Source organism: Mastacembelus armatus, chromosome 22 (assembly GCF_900324485.2).
Source record: "Mastacembelus armatus chromosome 22, fMasArm1.2, whole genome shotgun sequence".
NCBI classification, from domain to species: domain Eukaryota; kingdom Metazoa; phylum Chordata; class Actinopteri; order Synbranchiformes; family Mastacembelidae; genus Mastacembelus; species Mastacembelus armatus.
This window is the reverse complement of record NC_046654.1, coordinates 3,673,960-3,695,436: the sequence shown is the minus strand read 5'-3', so window position 1 is coordinate 3,695,436 and position 21,477 is coordinate 3,673,960. Positions and strand designations below refer to the sequence as shown.

At 41.7% G+C, this 21,477-nt stretch overlaps 1 protein-coding gene across 4 annotated transcripts in view; it reads left to right on the top strand.

Annotated features, from left to right (window-relative positions):
- The window catches only part of actn1 (actinin, alpha 1), a 46,934-nt gene that overhangs the window by 18,117 nt on the left and 7,340 nt on the right, over positions 1 to 21,477 (top strand). For 3 of the 4 annotated variants that reach the window (XM_026299057.1, XM_026299040.1, XM_026299049.1), the window contains exons 2-12: positions 4,678 to 4,792; positions 5,159 to 5,278; positions 9,056 to 9,142; positions 9,659 to 9,746; positions 12,842 to 12,920; positions 13,713 to 13,794; positions 14,499 to 14,584; positions 19,073 to 19,165; positions 20,180 to 20,410; positions 20,871 to 21,018; positions 21,109 to 21,259. In XM_026299057.1, the coding sequence (XP_026154842.1) occupies positions 4,678 to 4,792; positions 5,159 to 5,278; positions 9,056 to 9,142; positions 9,659 to 9,746; positions 12,842 to 12,920; positions 13,713 to 13,794; positions 14,499 to 14,584; positions 19,073 to 19,165; positions 20,180 to 20,410; positions 20,871 to 21,018; positions 21,109 to 21,259 (1,280 nt within the window). Of the gene's footprint in view, positions 1 to 4,677; positions 4,793 to 5,158; positions 5,279 to 9,055; positions 9,143 to 9,658; positions 9,747 to 12,841; positions 12,921 to 13,712; positions 13,795 to 14,498; positions 14,585 to 15,916; positions 16,003 to 19,072; positions 19,166 to 20,179; positions 20,411 to 20,870; positions 21,019 to 21,108; positions 21,260 to 21,477 lie in introns of all 4 variants that reach the window. The other variant, XM_026299063.2, reaches the window with a different exon arrangement.

The window sequence follows — 21,477 nt, the reverse complement described above, 5'->3', positions numbered from 1 at the left end:
TCTGGAGGAGACGCTGGAAAGATTTTTTTTTTTTTTTTTTTTCTTGCAATTTATCTGCCTGTTTCTAGGGTTTCATTGGGACACACGAGGCTGTCTGGTGCCCCGAGCTGCAGACTCCGGCTTGAGAAACTGGCCGTGGTGTTGAAAACCGCCTTCCTGTGTCGGACGCTCTGCCAGCAATATCTGCCTTTCCTCTACACTTGTCTGGCTGCCTGCGTGTTCGGATATGGCAGAGGCTCATACTCAGGAGCTGGCTCGTTTCAGTAAAAGGATTGTAACTGGCAGAGAGGCAGGAAATATTTTCCTAACTGAGGGTGATTAATGTAGCTGGGTGGGAGAGGAGAGCAGACGAGGGGGGAGGCCTGCAGCAAAACTAATGTGGTCGGTTTAAGGTTCCGGTTTATGTCGTACTGTGCTGTTGTTTCTTTAAATTACTGTGTTGTGCAGTCAGAAAGCTAGAGAAAGATTAAGCATTCTCAGTTTAAAATCTAAACACAATAACATATAGTGTACATGCAGCTTAATATTTAAAATATACAGAATACAAATTGAAGTAGCCCGCTAGCAGCTAGTTAGCTTAGAATTAAGGTGGGAAACACCTGACCTGGCTCTGTCCAAACAAAAGTAACAACATTCATTTATACTTAACAATTTATTAGTTTAATCTGTGTAGAACAGCCCATTGTAGATTTACAGGGGTTATATATTATACAAGGCTATATGCTAAGCTAAGCTAACTGGCTGCTCACTGCAGTTTTAACATCTAGAAAGCAGATAGATGTATTTCCCTAAATGATAAACTAATAATTTAACTGTTTTATAATAAATAAATAAACAAATAACCATAAACCACCAGCTTCCAATTCAGGCAAAGAACAAGTAACCTGAAGGCATCACCTTAGGCTAGGGAAAATAGTGACTGGCATTTTATAGACTAGACAACTGATGAGTGACTCATATCAGTCTGGAAAAATAAACAAAAAAGCAGTAAAACACAAATTTCCCTCTTTTATTTACAGACGTGTGAATGAGTTCATTATCCACTTTGATTTGCTTCAGGTAGTTTTGCCTGCTGAGCTTCACGTTCAATGGTTGCAGTGGGGAAAAATGTGCCTGACGCAGACTGGCAACGTTCCCTGATACTGATCCGAAGCAGATTCTTCCCGCTTCTGACCCCTGTTGTTTTTATAGCCCGCCTTATTCTGGAAGCCTGAGACGAGGGGGGAGGCAGACGAAAAAGGCAGGGCAAAGGCCTCGAAATTTACGACCCTCCAGTTCCCCCCGCAGACACAGTCGTGCTTTCACTTTCCTCCGTTACATGACGTGTTGTACTGCAGCTAAAGCAGGTTTCAAATGCAGTAATGACAAAGTGTGTTTGTCACTGGTGTTTGCTGATGAGCAGGATCATGATCACACCTGAAGTGCACAGGGATCATATAAGACTCACCCACACAGCACAATACTGCATATATCACTTTATACTTAAACAATATGATTTTTAACAGTTTTCTTAATTGACCAGATAATCTATTAATCAATAAATAATTGCCTAAAATATCACTAGTCCAAAGTCTGGATTAGGTCTAACCTTAAACAGTTTTCTATCATTTGTTGTATAAAGTAGCTACTGTACTGTTCATTTCATTGTCTGACTCTACAATTGATCATTGATTAATCGTTTAGTATTATGCAAGGCCTGGCAGAAAATTTCCAAAGGCGTCTCGGAGCAGTGCAGCTACGACACACCTGAGAGTCTCCTCTGTGCTATTACACAACCCACTCTCCAACAACCTATATGATTAGCAGAGGAATGCAACAAGTTTGCACCAGTTCTCAAACCAGGACTCTGAAGTTGTTCTTGCAAAATAGTGCAGAAGAAGAATAAGCAGGCTGAGAAAAGACAGAACAGGTGTCTTTAATATTGTATTTGATGTTACTGTAAGAGTATCATGTGGTAAAGCTTCATGTTTTGTTTTCATTCAGAACATGTTTGGGATGATGCTACTTTGGCTATAAATAATCTGCAGAGGGAAAACTTGATGCCAGCAGTTTTACTGGAGTGATAGCAACTGAACTCTCAGGGGGGTTTCTCTGTTAGCGCCTTCACTCGTCCTCAGCAGCAGTTAATTATGTTGTGCTGAGTCTCTTTCACAAAGCCATACTAGAGTTATATGGAAGTGGAGGCACAGCCGGTCCTCCATCTCTTCCAAGAAGCAGAACAATAGCCGCTACACGGTGCAGAACATTAAGCTTCACCCACCTGACTTGCTACACCTGTGGGTTGTTTTTGATTTCAGCCTGAGGTCAATAAACACACCTCTTTCTGACCGACAGCTGTCAGTGCTGTTGGCTGTAATGGCATTTAGCAATCGCCAGGTTTCTATTGAAGCCAACTTTAGCTGTCTCTGGCTAACTGGATGTTTCCAGAGCATAACATGCTAAACCTGATAAAGTCAGCGTCCTCAATGTTTAGCGAGCCAAATACTGGGAATAACGAAACCGTATTATATGCACGATAATGTTGCTGTAGATCAGGTTATTATTAACATAAAAGATTAAACAAACTTAATGTTGTTTGGAATAACTTTGTTTTATTGCTAGGCATCACTTGAATACAGGACTGGCTTAGTGCCTGTGGTTTCTTTCTTTCTTTCTTATTCCTCATAACTCTTTGTGCAAACTACATCAATAAGAGATTCTGTGAGATTACATGGATCACATTTCATTTTGATGTCCTGTCTGGCTGTAATCCGACCAGTGTGACCAGTGGACCAGTAACTCTGTGTCACGCCCTGCCCAGAGGCCCAGAACACCTGAAGGGCCTGGGAGTGTTGACCATAACACAACCAGCGGATCATGTGACAGCCCAGGTGGCTGCCAGCCTGGACTGTGAGCTGCTGCCAAACTCCACAGTGACCCAGAAAGTTAGACAAACGGCAGGAGGGCCGGCTAATTCTTGTCAGGCCTGTCGTCCAGCCCAGAGCAGCCAAACCTGCCCTCCTTCCAGCACATTTAACAAGCTAACATTCCTTCTGTGAACTTTTAGTCGTTTTCACAACTGTGCTCTTTGCGGGTTGACATTTTCAGCTGTCTGGTCCTGTTAAAGCTACACTGAGCAGGAGTTTTAAGTAAAATAGACTCTTTTAATCTACTGAAAACATGACTCATTCCCTTTGCCAAAGTAAAATTCTAGTAGGAGGACAGGTATCTGTTTTACTGCACAGTGTGTGTAGTTTGCTGATGACATGTTAACAGGATGTGAGTACATTAGAGGTCAAAGTCTTCAGTTACCTTTCGGTGTTACGAACATGCAGAATTCCCCAACAGCTCTTTAAGTTTCCTTCTGAAGGGCGTTGTGTTTAATCATGTGGTGGGAAAGTGAACCAGAACAGGGAAGGGAGACAAAAAAGACCAGACAGTTGTGGAAAATGACACCGTGTACAAAAATAAACCCACAACAGTGTGAGAACTGAACCTGCACAGCCAGCAAACACCCTGGACACTTAAATAAATGAAATGAAATTAAATGATACAGTATTCACCATAGCTGCTGACACCACAGCCCCCCCCCCTGGTAGTTTAAAATCTTCGCCAAGTCTCTGAAGGGACTATTGATTAGGATTAACTGGAACATTGTAGCGTGAGTTGGACTTAAATCAGGACAAACTTTAGACGTATACAGTGTCTTATGGGCCGAGGGTGTGTGCCTGTCAGTTGCACATAAATCTGAAGTGTTGGTCTTTTTCCTTCAGTTTTTCCCTTAGTGATAAAACATATAATCTGCTGTTTTCTCTCCACATCTTCAGCTTTGTTGGTTGAAACTTCACCACATTCCAGTGAGCTTGCACACATCTAATATACGGTTCTTCCACACTCCTCTTCATTGATAGTTGTGTAAACCTCATGTCACTCCATTTTAAGCGTGATCTCACTGCGGAAGTTCCACGAGTGCTCTGAACCAACTCACCAGTGGCTTTTAAGTGGCTTTTGTTCCCCGGCAGTGGAAAGCAAGCCAACAGAAGACAGTGCTGGCTTTCATAAACGCCTGGCTCTGCTCCTGCAGGTCCTCCTTCAGCTCTCTGGTGGAAACACGGCGCCCGATGTTTGGGCATTGGGTGTAATTAACCCGGGAGCTCGTAAAAGAGGCGTTCACAGCAGGGAGCTCGGCGGGCCCACTCCTCGTGCCAGCTCCCGTTGGGCGGCTGAGATCTTGCTCCAGATGTTTTCCATTAGCACGATGCATGCCAGCAGTGCCAAAGAGACCAAAGCCTGCAACACCTACTGTATACAGTACACAATGCTCTAGTGTGCTGTGGCTCCATGGAGAAAGTGCTGCACATAAAAGGTGGTAGGGTGGGAGTATGTGAATAAACAAGTAAACACGGAGATTAGTCAACAGATTGTCATTGATTGTTGGGAAAGTCTGATGTCATGCTTGGTTTGCTGCTGTAGGAAAATGTCCTCCTCCACTATAAAAAGGTCAGAGGCCAGAGTTTAGCAAAACAATGGCATTCCCATGAGCCTCAGCCTCAGATGTAGATATAATACTGCCTGAGATGGTATTAGCTTGGTTCAGTTTAATGCCATGGACGGGTTATTTCTCCTGCCTATGGTAGATTATATGTTTATATGTATAGTGACTGATGGGCTTTGCCTCCTTTCTCCCCATCTCTGCAGACGTTTACAGCTTGGTGTAACTCTCACCTGAGGAAAGCAGGCACGCAGATCGAAAACATCGAGGAGGACTTTCGGGATGGACTGAAACTCATGCTGCTGCTGGAGGTCATCTCAGGTAAACCGCTCCTTACCTAACAGGATTATCTGAATGAAAACCATTTGCATGGGCAGCACTGTCTCATGCTGATTTTGGAAGTCAGGATCAGCCTTAAAGGAATAGATTGACATTTTGGGAAATGGGTTTATTTGCTTTCTCATCACTAGATGAGACAACGTGCCATCGAACACAATAGTTTCAATTAAAGCCGCAGTGAAATGGGTGTTTTTATCTCCTTTAATGAGATGTTTTTCCAAGTGAAATAGAAAACCTACAGATGTGACTTTAATTTCATTATTGTTAAATACGAGGCTACAACCAGCAGCTAGTTAGCTCAGCTTAGCAAAGGGAAACTACTACAGAATTTTCTTTTTTTCTGTTTAGGCGAACGCTTGGCCAAACCAGAGAGAGGCAAGATGAGAGTCCACAAGATCTCCAATGTTAACAAAGCACTTGACTTCATCGCCAGCAAAGGAGTGAAGCTGGTGTCGATTGGTGCAGAGGGTGAGTGACAGTGGTGGAGCCAGTATTTAGGCCCTGTAGTAAAAGTATCAGTAAAACACTGTACAAATATTCCATTAGTAAGTCCTCAAATAGCTGCTGTGTTTTATTAATATTTATTGTATCATCAGTATATTCTTTTTATTACTGAGTAATTGTTATATAGGGCTGGAGCCAACAATTATTTTCATTTTGCATTGATCTGCTCATTATTTTCTGGCTCAGTCCGTGAATTGTTTGATTTGTAAAATAATAAAATGCTCATCAGTTTGTTTTGTGCTTCAGAGTTAATAATTATACAGAAAGCAGTTGCAGGTTAATATCTCAGATAATTAACTATTAATCACTAAAGCAGTGAAGTTCACATTTCATACACTGTTGGGTAGCTAAACCTTTTATTGTGCCTCATATTTGAAAATGTCTTCATATATTTTAGGCATAAAATCATAATTGTGAGGGAAATGTATCAGTCAGATAAATGTGGAGTAAAAAGTAGAACATTCTCCTGAAATGTCTTGGCGTAGATGTAGAAAATCACATCTCTGTATTACTGTGACATGTATACCAGACAATGAAGGTCAGGCATCTAGTATTAAGTCACCTGACCTTCTCCAAGTCTGTTTACATCTCACTTTGTGGCTTATTGATTCAACATTTTAAAGCCATCATCCAAATCAATAGCGACTGTTTTGCTGTGAATAGTTATGTATAATGTAGTTTCTGGCCCTCTCTTTCTCCCTCGTTACCATGGCAGTGTCGCTGGCTGCTGTGCAGCTTAATGAGATCCTTATTCCTGAGTGCCCCGGCAGAGGTTGTGCTTTGCAGTGCATTTTCTGAGAGTAGATCTTAGGATCAGCAATCTCCCCAGGGGCTCAGGCTGCTCATTGTTCAGCACAAATAACTTGGGGATGTCCGTCCTCCTCCCATCAGAGAGTAAACAAGTCTTTAGCAGAATAAACACTGCACTCTCTCTTTCTCTATCTTCCTCTTTCACAGCAGCACACACCCCTCTGGCATTTTCTGGAACTGAGAGAGTTTACACACGTGTACTGCAAACAGAAACTACAAACAGTGTCCACTAAATGATTTCAAAATATTTGGAGGTTTCAATTCACCCAGTATCTTTCAACATGCCTCCTTGTGTTATTTAGCCGTGCAGATAGTTTTGATTTTGACTTCCAAGGTTTTGAAAGATCCATTTCTTCTGCTGACCAGAGCAATGGAGGAGAACAGAAGTTTCTAAAGCTGACTTTAAAAAAACTCAGTCCACTTGTTTTTCCAGAAACAATGGATCATCCACAAACCACACTGTCAACAGGCTTTGCTGGGCTTGGTTTTTACTGAAGAAATAGTCCCCATGAGAGCTGTAGTCACAGTCATTTGTAATGTGTTCTTTTTAGGCCTGTTGAATCAGTAAGTCCGTTTCAGCCTGTTGAAATTGGTCTGCTACAGTATTACAGTATTAACGGTAATAGATAATGTTATTTTGGAGTTTTTGGTAAATCTGAACTAAATTTGTCAAATCAGGTTAAACACACAGGATCTGATCTCCACATTAGCCCCCCCCAATAAGGTTAACCTCTGACCCCCAGTGTTTAATTCTTCTACTCTTTGGATCAGAATTTTTTTTTTCTGCATCTAAGTAAACAAACATAGAGCTGCATTAAAACTGAGCTGATACATGCACAGTCCTGCAGCAGCCACATAAATGTCTATTGATAAAATAATCATTTCACATATTTCTGCCCCACGCTCTGCTTAGAGGATGAACACTCTCGCTTTGCAAGAGATATGATGCTTATCAAATTAATTTGGTCTGTTATTATGTTTTAAAACTCTAAAACAGGTGAAAGTGAATCCACAGTGTCGTGATTGTTTAAAATGGTTTCCAGTCCAAATCAACATGTTTCAAGAGTTTTCCTAAGGTTAGGGTCCAGAACTAACTCAAACCAGCATGTTCTAGTTCAGATGCCCCCTTGTCTTGTCTGCTTAACATTTGATCCATAGATCCAACAATCCATGTATTTTCTGCTGCTTATCTGAGGCTGGGTTGTGGTAGCAGTAGGATAACAAAGGTAATCCAGATGTTCCTCATCCCCTCAGCATTGTCCAGCTCTTCCTGGGGCATCCTGAGACGTTCCCAGGACAGATGAGATGTATAATCTCTCCGGCTTGTTCTGGGCTGAGCTGAACCTGCTGACAAACCTCCAGAGGAAGGTGTCTGAGTGGCATCCTGATTAGATGCTTGAAGCCACAACTGGCTCTTTTCACAATCAATAGATCAATAAATCATGTGACATTTCAAAAGAAGTTTGGCTCCTTATAGTCGCACCTATCACTACCCCTTGACAGAAAACAGAGGATTACTGTTTGCTTTGCCAGAATGATGAAAAATACATTGTTTAAGACTTTAAAGCTGTAACTTATGCTTATTTATTTAATAATTTTATCCACCAATTATATTCTCGATGCACCTTCGCTAATTATATTTTCACTTAGTCCAAGTCTTTAAGGGCTTGTCTGCTCAGCCATTGAAAACTCCAAAGATAATGAATTTTCCATCACAGCAGATATTTGGGCCCCAAAGAGGGACATGCACTGTTTGGTTGGTTGGCTTCCTCACAAGGAGATTTATAATTTGAACAGTTTTTGAAATTTCCACGGCCCATGGTCAATAACAAGGGGTGCAATAGATAAAGAAATTATGCCTTGAGCACCATGACTGGCAGTCAGGATTCTTTGGTAGAAAACCGACAAAGTTGATATGATATATTGACAGTATGAACAGGTTTCATGCGCCTTTGAGATCAGGAAACCCACATGACAATAAAAAGCAGAAAATCTGGTGATTCTTCACACAGTCTCTGTTTAGCTTCTAGAGGGAAGTAAGTTTAGTGAATACTAAACTTCTCTGAATGACATCTGTGATGATTCAGGCATCTGAGCCTGGGCATGCTGGGCTGTCAGTCAGTTTTGTGCCTGTAGCTGGAGGCTGTGAATGAGTCGCCTGTGTCCAGTCCTTTCTCTCGATAATAAAAATCCCCTTCAACATGTCACCCTGTTTTCCCGCCTTCAATACTCATCAGTTCTCCCTGTAATCCAATAAGGCGCAGGGCACGGCAGCTCGACAGTGGCGGACAGACCTGGACTGGGAGATGTCACTCAGATGTCCGTCCATGTAACACGGCGTGAAAGACGGCTCTGATTAAATTAGGAGGCAGAAAAAGTCGCGCTCAGTGTTCAGGCTGACACATGCAGATACATGCTAAGATTAGCTCTAATGAACATGACTGATTAGCTCAGGGGAGGAACACAAATCCTGCTAATCCCCCCCACCCTTCATCCCTCACCCACAACAAACCCCCTGAGGAGTCGCATGGATCTGAGCCTTCGACCCGTCCCGTCCCACCACCGCAGCGAGCACGGAGCTGAGCTGCAGGACCAGGAGGGGATTCCAGGCAGCTAATCTGTCTGGAATGCTGGTCTGGTTTGGGAGCTCAGCCTCCGTGCACAGCAGAACCAGCTTGTGTCCTTCTTTAAGCCCAAATAGCTAAGGTTTCCTTAAAACAAGTGAAAAATCTACCAGGATATTAATTAAAGTACAATAGAAAATATTCTCTGATTGGCCCAAAACCTTTTACTTTTCATCCAAATTCAACTATAACCTGACAGGGTCAACTATAATCAAGACAGATTTTTACCTGGAAGTTGCCACACGTCTTAATGTGACTGCTGTGTGAACGCTGAAGTGTAAATGTTATTGCTTTGCCTTCCTTTCAGAGATCGTAGATGGCAACGCTAAGATGACCCTGGGAATGATCTGGACCATAATCCTCCGCTTTGCCATCCAAGACATTTCTGTGGAAGGTACTGTACTGTACTGTACTCTGTGTGTGTGTGTGTGTGTGTGTGTGTGTGTGTGTGTGTGTGTGTGTGTGTGTGTGTGTGTGTGTGTGTGTGTGTGTGTCACCGAGCTGCACAGACCAGATACCCACTGGAGCTAATGCATGTGTGTTTTGAATGTGAATGTTTTTAACGCTGCTCTTTTGCTGTGGAGGTGAAAATGTTGACGATATGGTCCCGTCCTTGGCTAATGTATATAATGCACTTACAGTCTAATCCAATTTAAATGTCAGAAGTGATCAGGACTGAGTTGTGCAGCTTTAGATGTGAGTGAAGTGTGTTTTAGAGAATTTTACTCTCCCCGTTTGGTTACGGCACAGTAGCAGCCACCGCTCAGACACCTCTGGAAAGAAGAAAGTCTGAAGCATTCACTCACACATTCTTCCCATTCACTTCACCTCCACTTTATCCACCACCAAACAGGGATTAGCTGAGTCGGTCAGAGTTTTTATCACAATGATCCGTTCTTCCCAACCACAGAGACGTCTGCCAAAGAGGGTCTCCTGTTGTGGTGCCAGAGGAAGACTGCGCCCTACAAGAATGTCAACATCCAAAACTTTCACATCAGGTAAGATTCAGGGAGAAAGACGTGATAAGTAACAACAAAGGTTATTTCACTCACATGCCAAGATGCAGTTAGAGTTAATAACATGAGACCTAAAGCTGATCTGTGTGTCAAGCAGGGAAATTACACCAAAGAATGTGAATGAAAGGGGAGCATCATCTCACCTGCAGCCAAATTCTCTTCTTCCATTTATTTCTGAACCAGAGCTTGGAAACAAAAGGAAATCAGACATGTGTTTTGTTGCTGATCATTCAACAAGCTAAAACATTTTACTGAAGGGGATTGTCAATACGAAGTTATACTGTAATTTAAACAAAATGAACTTGTCCTGCACATGATGGAGGACAGAGACCTGCACATTTTAAGTTTCATGGTACAGTTTTCAGTGTTACATGAATTTGAATGTCGGTTTCTTCTGGAAATCATCCTTTATAAAAGGGACTAGGAGTCATAGTACATGTTATGAATGAAGCTATGAATAACAACAACTGCCAGTTTGTGAACACCCCCCCCCCGCCAGGTATTACATTTTACTGAGATGTTGGTAATCCATCATCATACATGTGTGGGCTTCACACAGTTTAGTTAGCCATTAGTTATTATCAGTGGAACATGTTAATATGTTATTGATAAATAGACTTTGGTTGTGATTCCACATGTGTTTGTCCAGAAAGTAAGTGGTTCAGTTAAAAAGTCAATAAAATGTATGTGTCAAGAATGAAAACCTGCCAGAGGAATTCTTTACAGTCTGGCAACCCAGGCTTCTGTTATTGACAGCCTTTAATGGATGCACTTGTGAATTATTCATGAACTCTGATTTGGGCTTCCTTAAGGCTGCTTTGAAGCCATTAACACAGTTTTTTCTTTTGGTGTCCACATGGCATCTTAATGTCTTTGCCTTAATTCTTTAACATAAAACTGGACATCATTGGAGTAAGAATCCCTCAATCCAGCAACTATCTCTTAATGACACTGTTTTTAATTCTTCTTGCTATGAGAAATTACATTTTAGGACACCAGGATTATTATATAAACATATACCATAGTTCTTTTACAGCACAGTGCTGATGATGAGCAGACCTGAAGGCAGACAGATTTAACCAAGACCAGACCAGCAGACATAAATCGGAGCAACTGAGAAGAGCAGGAACTGCTGGGCAGTCCATTGACACTTATATCAGTAGATCTGTTGCTACAAGACAAAAAGTGGTGAACGTAAATGTGAGGATATCTACTGTGACATCCTGTCCCAACTTTCTGTCAGTAGGCTTGTGTCATAACTGGGTCTAGTCAGTCCACATGAATCCACATCATAGGACACCTCCATGCTTGCTGCATTATTGAAAAAAAGACCACTGTGATGCTCAGATGTGGATGAAAGCTGAGGCGAACAGAGAGGTGGCGTGGAGGTCATTTCAGTAGAAGGTAAAGGGAGAGGCCTGATGATCCTGGTGCAGGAGACGGGGACAGTCAGGGCAGAGGCCTTTGATGTGGGCTCTGTGTGAGGGATGATAGCTGTACATGTCTGTCAGGAGATGAGAGGCAGAGCAGCAAAGAGTACGGAGTGTTTTTTTTTCTTCCCCCCCTCAAGCACTAAACTACTTCTGCTTCATCTATACAAGTACTCTTGTAAAAGGCCCTTGTACGTTAGAGGGACTATTTTATTACAAGTAATAGATTTAAATGACCTTTCTCTTTGGTTTCTTACCACTAAATCCTTCACAACTCTTCCAAACTGAGGTTGAGCTCACACTGTCCCATCCCATAACTCTACATTCAGACAGCCTGCTTTCAGCACCAAGGCCACTCCATGAAGCACAGGCCAAACTAAAAATACGTCATGATCATTTATTTACAGGCAGTTTAACATTCCTGAACTTTGTACTGTATTTTCAATTTAGCAGCTTTACACACTTACGTACTTCAGCACCGCATTTATAGTTTAAGTGCTAAGGTTATTTTATCTTGTGCATTTTAAAGCACATTTAAATAGAAAATGGGGGACGATACCATCATTTCTACCATAGAGGGTGTCAGTAAAAGCCATAAACAGGGACGTACCACCTGACTGCTGCTCCTCTTGGCTCCTCTGACTTTTTTAGCATCGTTTAAGTCTATTTTCGGGTTGTGGCCCACAGCTTTACTGTTTGGTCGCTCTTTCATACTGTGGTTTTGATTTCAGTGAAAATGCTTCACACACCTGCTGTACGCTACTTACTCAGCATCAAACAGCAGAAAATCAAAGTTGTGACAGACAAAATGGAGCAATTAGCTGGTAGAAAGCCACATTTTACCCCAGGAGTACCTGCAATGAATGAAACATGGCTCCCAGTGAAAGCAAATGTCTGAATGTGTGAAGTGGTTTGTTATATCAACTTAAACATGTTTGCAGTCTCCAAGTGGGCAAAAAAATCACTTCCAGCTTTAGATGAATTTAGCATACAGTTAATATTGGCATTCATGTTTAATATTGATATGATAGAAATATATAAATAACTTCAGTGGCTCAGTAAAAGCTTTTTGTTTGAGTGTAGAGTCACATCTGTTAGTAAGTTACAATGAGACCACTTGCCAACAAAATGACTCTGGAAAATGAAAGTGCAGTGTCTGTTCAGTGTAAAAGTAACAAGTAGAAATGTCGTTTTCTCTGAACATGATCCAGAATCTGGGCCTCTAAGCAAACCTTCTGCTTTTACCGATGTGGTCATGGCACTTGAAAATAATTGATGGGTCATTGTTCACCAGGTTTTCAACTTTTTCTTCTTTAGAAATACACAGAACTTATATCTGTCAGACTCCTAATCAGTTTGAGAAACATATGCCATTTCTGAAAGTTCAGTGCTTTAACTTCGGCTGGAGACTTGAACCATGTGGTACCTAGATAACCTATCATCCACACCGAGGCTGATAAGGCTTCTGCTGTGCTACAGTGGGATGGAGGATGTGGGTGTGTTATTTGAACCTAATTAGAGAGACAGACAGGGGGAATATTCTTGATCAAAGATTAAAGTCAAATTTATTTTCTTTTCCTCATTTCATCATGTTTCACCTGATTTTCACCCTTAATCACAGCTGTTTCCTCCTTTTCTCTGTCTCAGCTGGAAAGATGGTTTGGGTTTCTGTGCACTCATCCATCGGCACCGTCCAGAACTCATTGACTACGCAAAACTGCGCAAGGTGAGCAAACGTTGTCTGATGCAAATATATAGAGACAAAATAACATTGAACACATAAATAATAAACTATAATAGATCACAACCGGGTGAAACACTGGCTGTACAAAGAGGTGCAGGTTGATGAGGCAGTCAAAGGCACAGAGATGCACAAGTTCATTATCTAATGACAAAGAAAATTAATGATGTAAATAATAACAATAGTTTTCATCTTGATAAATTATAAAAGCACACAGGAAAAAAAAAATCTGATCTTTGTTTTCTCAGTTTTTGTTTTCTGCTGCAACTCATTTATTCTGCCGTTTATTCTTTGGAATAATTGATTTGTTTATAAGATATAAAATAATGACCATTGAAATTAGCCAGAAAACAAGACTTGATAAAGTGATGATTAGAGCCACTTCATTATTTCCACTCTGCTCAGTTTATTGTTACATACATGGCTAAATCCAACACATTTAATTATAAAGAATTATTTATATGTATTATGGAAATTCATTTAATTTATTGAGTTCTGTTGCCCAAATTACAAAGTGTTTAGACTTTTCTGCCTGTACAAGCAACAAAAAGTAGACTCAACAGTTAAAGTTTCACTTTTCTAAACGAAACTTAAAGCTTTTAACTAAATTTCTAGGAAAATCTGCAAAGTAGTTTATCATATGTTTTTCACATTCACAATTGCACACATGCTCCTTTGTCAGTTTTCCAGGTGGTACCTGTCATTACAGCTACTGTAATATAACAGAACCGTAGTACATTTTTAAGACTAAAGGTTCGATGTGTCTGTTGACGACAGGATGACCCCATGACCAACCTGAACACAGCCTTTGATGTGGCAGAGAAGTACCTGGACATCCCCAAAATGTTGGACGCAGAAGGTGAGCAGGCGAGGGGGAAAAGCCGTAAAATGGTGATAATGAGCAGAGCAGATATTTTCTTGCATTCAGAGACTGAAATATCCTGCAAGAAGAGTCACAGAGTCAGAACGTGATGCAATGCTTCACAGATATGATCAACACCCAGTTCTTGTAGCTGCGTGAAACCACAATCTGACCTAATCCACAATTAGACAGATGTACAAAGGTGTGTTTGTTTTTTTTTCTTGAAGAAGGAAAGAAAAAACAAGTTAAGAACCGTTTCTCTCGACACACACAACGAAGAAAAGAAAAACATGGTTTTCTGCAGGTACATATTATACAATATTGTATCGCTTTGAGTTATCAAACAGCTCAGCGACCAGAATATCTGGACCTTAGCCTGACAAAATGTAAATATGCAGCTCTGTTTGTACAGATGTCCGATATCATTCTGCATCTTAAAGTGTGGTTTTGGCTCATTAGTTAATGGAGACATTAAAATCTTTGTGTTTAAGACCAAGTTTAAATCTAATCCTCCCACATTAAGCTCATCTGGACAGTGACAAATTGTGTTTTTCTTTTCACTCTGTTTATTGTTTATGTGAAGAGCTGAGCCCCAGCTCCACTTCCTGTTTCTCCATTTAACTGTGCTCTGTTTAACAGCCTCGACTCCCCCTCCACCCTTCATCCTCCATCCCCTCCCTCACCTCCTCTCTTTCCCTCAGACATTGTGGGCACTGCCCGTCCGGACGAGAAGGCGATCATGACCTACGTCTCTAGCTTCTACCACGCCTTCTCAGGCGCCCAGAAGGTATCCTGGATGCGGCGTCTCCTTCCTCCATCTCCTCTTCCTCACTCCTCTCCTCCCTTATTTCACCCTCCATGTATTTCTCCCAACAGTGCGCCTTCTGTCTCTGCAGTGCACAACGCCCCCTGCAGGGGTCACTCTCCTTCACTTTCCGCATGGTTCACTCCACCAAATGCATGATGGGACAACAACACTGTTCTTAGAGGCAGTGAGCACAAGTTGTCTCCAGCTCATTGTTTTGATGCCACAGGTTTACAAATTCACTCCTGATTTGGGTTTCGGTGTCTGAACAGGCGCTGAGCAGAGTGGGAGGTGCAGGGAAGTTTGTCTGATAAATGATGATTGCCTGTGATGAAAGTCATGGCAGCTGATAGGGGGAGAAACTAATTAGCCTGAAGTAGCATGTAGGGGAGATGTAACTGTTTAAATGGATGGTTATGTTCAGCCTTGGGAGTGACAGCTTAAATGTAGGGAGGAAAATGAGTGAAATTAAAAGCAGCACTTCAAAGTCAAGCAGCAAGCTGTCAGTTTGTTTCAGGGGATGTGTGCTGTCTGGCTGAAGTGGAGAGTGTGTTTTCTTGTTTCACTGCAAGAAAGAAGCCTCTGACCTTCACTGTTAAATAATGAATGATTGTCTCTTCGGCTGTCAGCTACACTGAAGTACAGCAGGAGCTCTGAGTTTGTTCTGTGCCTCCATCCCAGACAGTCAGGGAGAAGCAGAGCATCAGTTATATAAGAGCCAGGCTCATTTGAGAGGCCCAGCAGCAGAGAGAGCGTCTCACCACAGCTGTGTTTAAGCAACTCAGATCGAATATGTCTGTGTTTATAACTGCAGAGTGGAGAGGCGTGGTCTGCCTCACTCCAACTGCAGCTGGACTCAGGATTGCATCACAGAGCTGAGAGGTATGGGACGAGATACAGCCGGTTACTAAATTAGGTCTGACTAAGTTTAGTTACAAAGTACAAGGAAATACAAAGTTGAGAAGGTCAAAAGGTTGGCTCTACTTACGAATTAATAACATCACAGAAAAGTACAACTTTGGTTTTTGCTTCATGCTTATAATCGTCCATCTTTTACAGGTAGTGACCACTTCCCCTCCTGCTTTTTAAGCCCAATATATTTGTCTTTCTTTTTATTATTATTATTATGAGGAATTCCCTAAAATCAAACCACGTTGAAGAGAAACTGTAGGTAGACTGGAGATGACTTGTGCCCCCAGTGTTGCCTCTTCTTGTGATTACGCCCCCTGCTGGCCCTTTTGTCTCTGGACACTTTTACTCTTGTGCATTTTTCTCTTCTCTGTCCTCTCTCCCCTTCCTCTGTTCCCTGGGCAGATATCATTAGCACCTTGAGGCCAGATGAGAAGGCCGTCATGACTTATGTGTCGTGTTACTACCACGCATTCTCAGGCAAGCAGAAGGTGAGAAATGAAATGAGAAAAAACAAAACAATGACCAGATACGAGCCAAAGTGGCTGGCAGAGAATGGCAGTGGAGCCAGTGTCGTTTTTGCCAGTATTTTTTTTTTTTTATTGGCTTTTTACTGTGATACCACACGGACTGTATTAGACCAAAGAGAACAACATAAAAGGTTGAAACATGGTTTTAGATCAAAGTAGCAAACTCTTTCAACCTGTCAAACTTATTCATGTTTAAAGCTCTTAGAATGAATATTTTTATATTAACAATAGAGCACAATGGACTACGCGATGTGTAATGTGAAAGAGGTTGCTCAGGGACTTTAGCTCCATGGAGGATTTTAGTGTCTTTCAGCTCATTGTTTTGGTTTTTCAGTTTTCACTTCACTGTTTTTGTTCATGCTCACTCTGTGTTTAAGTTGTGCCCAGAGCAGGCAGCTGTTTCCATCAGTAAAACCCACTGTCTCTGCCGTCCCATCACCATACGGCAGACAGACAGATCTAGCTTTATAAGAATTAACACGGGAGTCATCAGGTGACCAGAAAAACAACTCCAAAGGAGTAACAGTGTTGCTCTGTAACTGCTGTTTGTGTGACTCAGAGACTATTTGCTAACAAGTTCACCATAATCAGCTTAAAAGGTGACCACACAGTCTTTCTGTCATGGTGGTAATGAAACGTAGCCCAAACTCAGCACCCACCCAGTAACTGCCCAGTAAAATAACAGTTTGGTTAGCGGGAAGAGCTTTCATCACCTCCTGAAAACAAGTCCAAGTGTTTTCTGGTTGATTCAAGCTCATTTTAAAACAAACATACACAAAGTTAGTGTGTGGTAATTTGTCCACCCCGTTTTTATCAGTGTTAGGCTAAATAAGAGAAACACTTCTCTGTGTACAGTGTGCACAGCTCAACAGCAACACAAACTACATCTTCCAAAACGATCAGGAACAAAACCTAAACATTTTCACCTTCATGAAGGAGGATTTGTTTCAGGGCTGTTGTATTAGACTGACAAACTGATTTATCTTATGTGTCTTAAAGTGCTACGACTTCATGTGTTTTTACTGTGGGCCTTATCTGCCATCTTTCAGCAGCACAGTGATTCTTGAAGCAGCACACAACCTTTCTCCACTGCCAGCAGGAGGTTTTTATACTCTCAGTCGACTACATTATTCCAAATATCCTCTAGATCTCTGCAGAGAATAACAGAAATTTATCTCACACACACACACACACACACACACACACACACACACACACACAGTCTTCTGTTCTTAAAGTCTTTACTTAGATCCACTTCTTAATGGAGCTATCGAGCACCCTGAGAGGCAGGAGTCTGGAAACCACTGCTGGCACACAGTTTTACAATGCTGGCATGGATTTCACATAGAAAAGGGGTATAGGAACAGTTACTTCTTAGATTGTACCCTTCAGGGCAGACATTTTCCCATGAACGCCATCACTCTTGCTTTTTATGGTGTGCTGGATCTGGACCTGGAAATCCTCAGTTTGACTTTACAAAGGAAGGTTCATATTAGCTCTAGTTTGTGCCTCTAATAAATTACCCGTTCAATCCAGTCGAAAAGAGAGCAACAGTGATTTGTAAAGAGTGAAGAATGTGATCTGGTAAAGCAGGTTGTTCAAAAACATTTGCTAAAGTTGATAAAAGAGTTGCCAAAATTATTGCAGGTGCCTCAAAGGTTCTTTGGAAAGGACCTAAACCTTAAACACAATAATTTCAGATTCTAAGCACCTACAAACCTGCTGCACAGGTTACTGAATTACCTTCTGTGTTTTGAGAGATCTCCATGTGTTAGCAGAAAAACATGAATAGCTGTGATTCAGTTTCCAGTGAATAGGCCGAGAGAACAAACATCAGCTCACAGAAGCACAACCTGCACATCCTGCCTCTCCTTTTAAGGCAGCTCGCCTGCTGCTCCTGGTGGTGTCCCTGTCACAGCCAAGCTTCCCTGTGATCTTTTAACAAAGACAGCTGGAAGCAGCCCCGGGTGTGATGCTCGTCTCTGAGCTATGAAATGATGGTAGGAGGGAGATTCATGTCTGTCCTACTGAGTGTCTGTACTGTGTAAAAAGGACACTGCTGCAAGGTTACACTGCATTGCGAATCAATTCATCTCCTTGTCGAGCTTTTTGGAGGGAAATCGATAAAGTGTGCAGTTTGAGCTGATTCATTACAGTCACAGATGGTTTTCTTGATCCTGGTATTATCTGAGCTCCTACAACAATACTGATGGAAACGGATGGATATCTAACAGATTATGGCCCGTATCTAAACTAAAATCCACTGCATCTTTTCCAGACTTTGCTCACATTTCTGCCTGTATTTTCTCTTCAAACGCTTTTCTCTTGTTTTCATTGAGCTGTCCTGGTCACATTTACTCATCTTGAACCCGGCTGACACCATGTTGTCATGGAAACTCTGCTTCTCTCATGCATTACTAGTCCAGTGATGAAGTCTGACATGTTAAACAACTGCTGTGTCGTGGATGAGCCCCTCGTTGTCCCTGTTTATATTCTCATGGGAGCTTTCTGTATTCATATCACACTGTACAGTGCTGTTTTCGAAAAACACAGTGGTGCCCCCACACCTAACGACAGGTACAACATGATGTGTCCTTGTTAAAGCTCTCTTGAGTTTTCATTTTCACTCTGTCTGTAGAAACAGACAGCAGCTTATTATTATTATTATTGTTTGGACATTTTGGTGACGTCCCCAGTGGCATATGTCTAGAGAGTAGTGCAGAGATAATATCATAATTTTTTTACTTGGTTGCAGCATTGTTGATGATCGATTGCTTCTTCCCCCGAAATGGCTCATCTGGGAAATTTTTGAGTGCTTGTGTAGGCAGTGTCGCTGCATGTATGTGATTTAAATGGCAGAAATAAATCAAAAATATCACTTTAACATCAGAGAGCACACAGCAGATACTGTATACATGCACTGTACAGTGTAGATGACTGAACACCAAAGATCTTCATCATAGTTAAATTACAAATTTAAAATCACATGTCTGGAGCTCACGCTGTTTCTCCCCTCGCCCTCGTCATCCAGGCAGAGACAGCGGCCAACAGGATCTGCAAAGTGCTGGCTGTCAACCAAGAGAATGAGCAGCTGATGGAGGACTATGAGAAGCTGGCCAGTGATGTGAGCACACCCCACTTTTCCTATAAATCTCCTGCACTTCCTCTGTACCCTTTCTCTCCCTGTTCTCCTTTTTGAGTCTCTCCCTCACCTCCCAGCCCCCGGGGGTGTTCATGTTTCACACAGGTGCAGGGTTAGAGATCACAAACCTGCTGGATCAAGATTAACAGGCTTAAGGATAGAAATGTGTCACAGTACTAACTTTTATAAGACTGTACACCTGTTTTATCTCATTTAAAGCTAACTGCAAATACTTCAACTTATTTTCTATAGTGCACATGTTTAGATTAATACAAATTTTCTCTACCACTTGGTATCAAACATGGCACTTAAAGATGAATTAAGAAAATAATTTGAAAAAATTATTAATGTAGTCATCTCAAATTAGTTTAATGTCCTAAAAATTAGTTCTTCACATGTTTTGAAAAGACTTTTGTGTGATGTATTCCAGTGCCATTGGAAAAGTCAGACATCTGAGTCTGCAGTCTTTCCACCGGCACTTACATTGCTTCATTACAACTATTTGACAAGCAAACTAAATGAAACTTTATCAGAGATGTTATGTTTGTATTATATATTTATCTTAAATACGGTTATTGTCAAATATGTCTTGTAGGTACTAGAATAAAAACCTATAGACTGGATTAAAACTCTGAACTACTGACATTGGTATCACCCTAAAAAAACAATCTAAGTCAGGTGATAGTTTGAAGGTTTTAGTTGGTTCTAAAAAGTTATGTTATGGCAAGAAAAGTGGTCGGCATCAATGAAAGTTACAGTTCCGGTTGATTGCAAGAAATGAATAACAAATTATTTCAACTTTTGTTTCTTTTCTCACACAATTATAATCCACAACACCTTATTTACTTCCTCAACCTTCCTCATGATTCCCCTTTGCTTCTCTTACCTTGATTTTTTTTTTTATTTTCCTTTACCTTTCTTTTCCTTTCCATTCCCTTCCTTTTATTCTCACGCTTTCCCACACACAAACCTGCCCACACACCACCAACACCCCAGCTGCTGGAGTGGATCCGTCGCACAATCCCCTGGCTGGAGAACCGCATGCCTGAGAACACCATGCAGGCCATGCAGCAGAAACTGGAGGACTTCAGAGATTATCGCCGCCTCCACAAGCCGCCCAAAGTGCAGGAGAAGTGCCAACTGGAGATCAACTTCAACACCCTGCAGACCAAGCTGCGGCTCAGCAACAGGCCCGCCTTCATGCCCTCAGAGGGAAAGATGGTCTCGGTAGGTCAAAGCTACCAGTGAAGGTACAAGCTCACACAAAATCCTCAGTTCTTTAAGAAAAACTACTTTATCTGGCAACTGTGGCCAAAGAATTACCTCAGGTTACATGAATGATGCAGGCACATGATGTCAGGGACATCTGAACACTAGTAACATTAGTACAGCCTATTATTGGCCTAAAATTACCTTTAGAAACAAAACTCTGGCCAAAAGACTGAGCGGGTCAGCCCTGCAGATCTCCTCAGCTCTACATGGGACTGTTTTAGTGACTAGATGTTGAGCACAGTGCAGCTAAAGAACCAGAACCTGTTAACAGGCCTTTAACTTTAGTAATCATACATGTATGACAATTCTTGAAGCCTGCTGGGAAAATTTTACAGCATATACTAGTTAAATAAATACAACAGGAGAGCACAGAAAAAAAAAAACCAGTTCAAGCATTGTCATGTGTGTCAAACAGGACATTAACAACGCGTGGGGAAATCTAGAGGGAGCAGAGAAGGGCTATGAAGAGTGGCTCCTCAATGAAATTCGCAGGCTGGAAAGACTCGACCACTTGGCTGAGAAATTCCGCCAGAAAGCAGCTATCCATGAAGCCTGGACTGAAGGTACTGAAATCTGAATATAGTGCCAGACTGATTCAGTTCAACATTAAGAGAAGCGTCTCACTGGTGTATTTTCTATGTCTCCTCCTGCAGGTAAGGAGGACATGCTCCAGAAGCGAGACTACGAGACAGCCTCTCTCTCGGAGATCAAGGCCCTGCTGAAGAAACATGAGGCCTTTGAGAGCGACCTGGCTGCACATCAGGACCGTGTGGAGCAGATCGCAGCCATTGCACAGGAATTAAAGTAAGAGGCGACAAACCGTGGCCCCTGAGCTTCAGATACATGTACTGATTATTGTCCCTGTTCATTTTCAGTCACTCTGTCCATCCACGGTTGTGCTGACCTTTCTGCATCGTTTGTGCTGATCTCAAGTTGTTTGGTTATTTATAGTTTTCAATATCTTCATCATGTAAACATCAAACACAGACTTTACTCTACGGTGCTTGTAAAGACCAAATTTA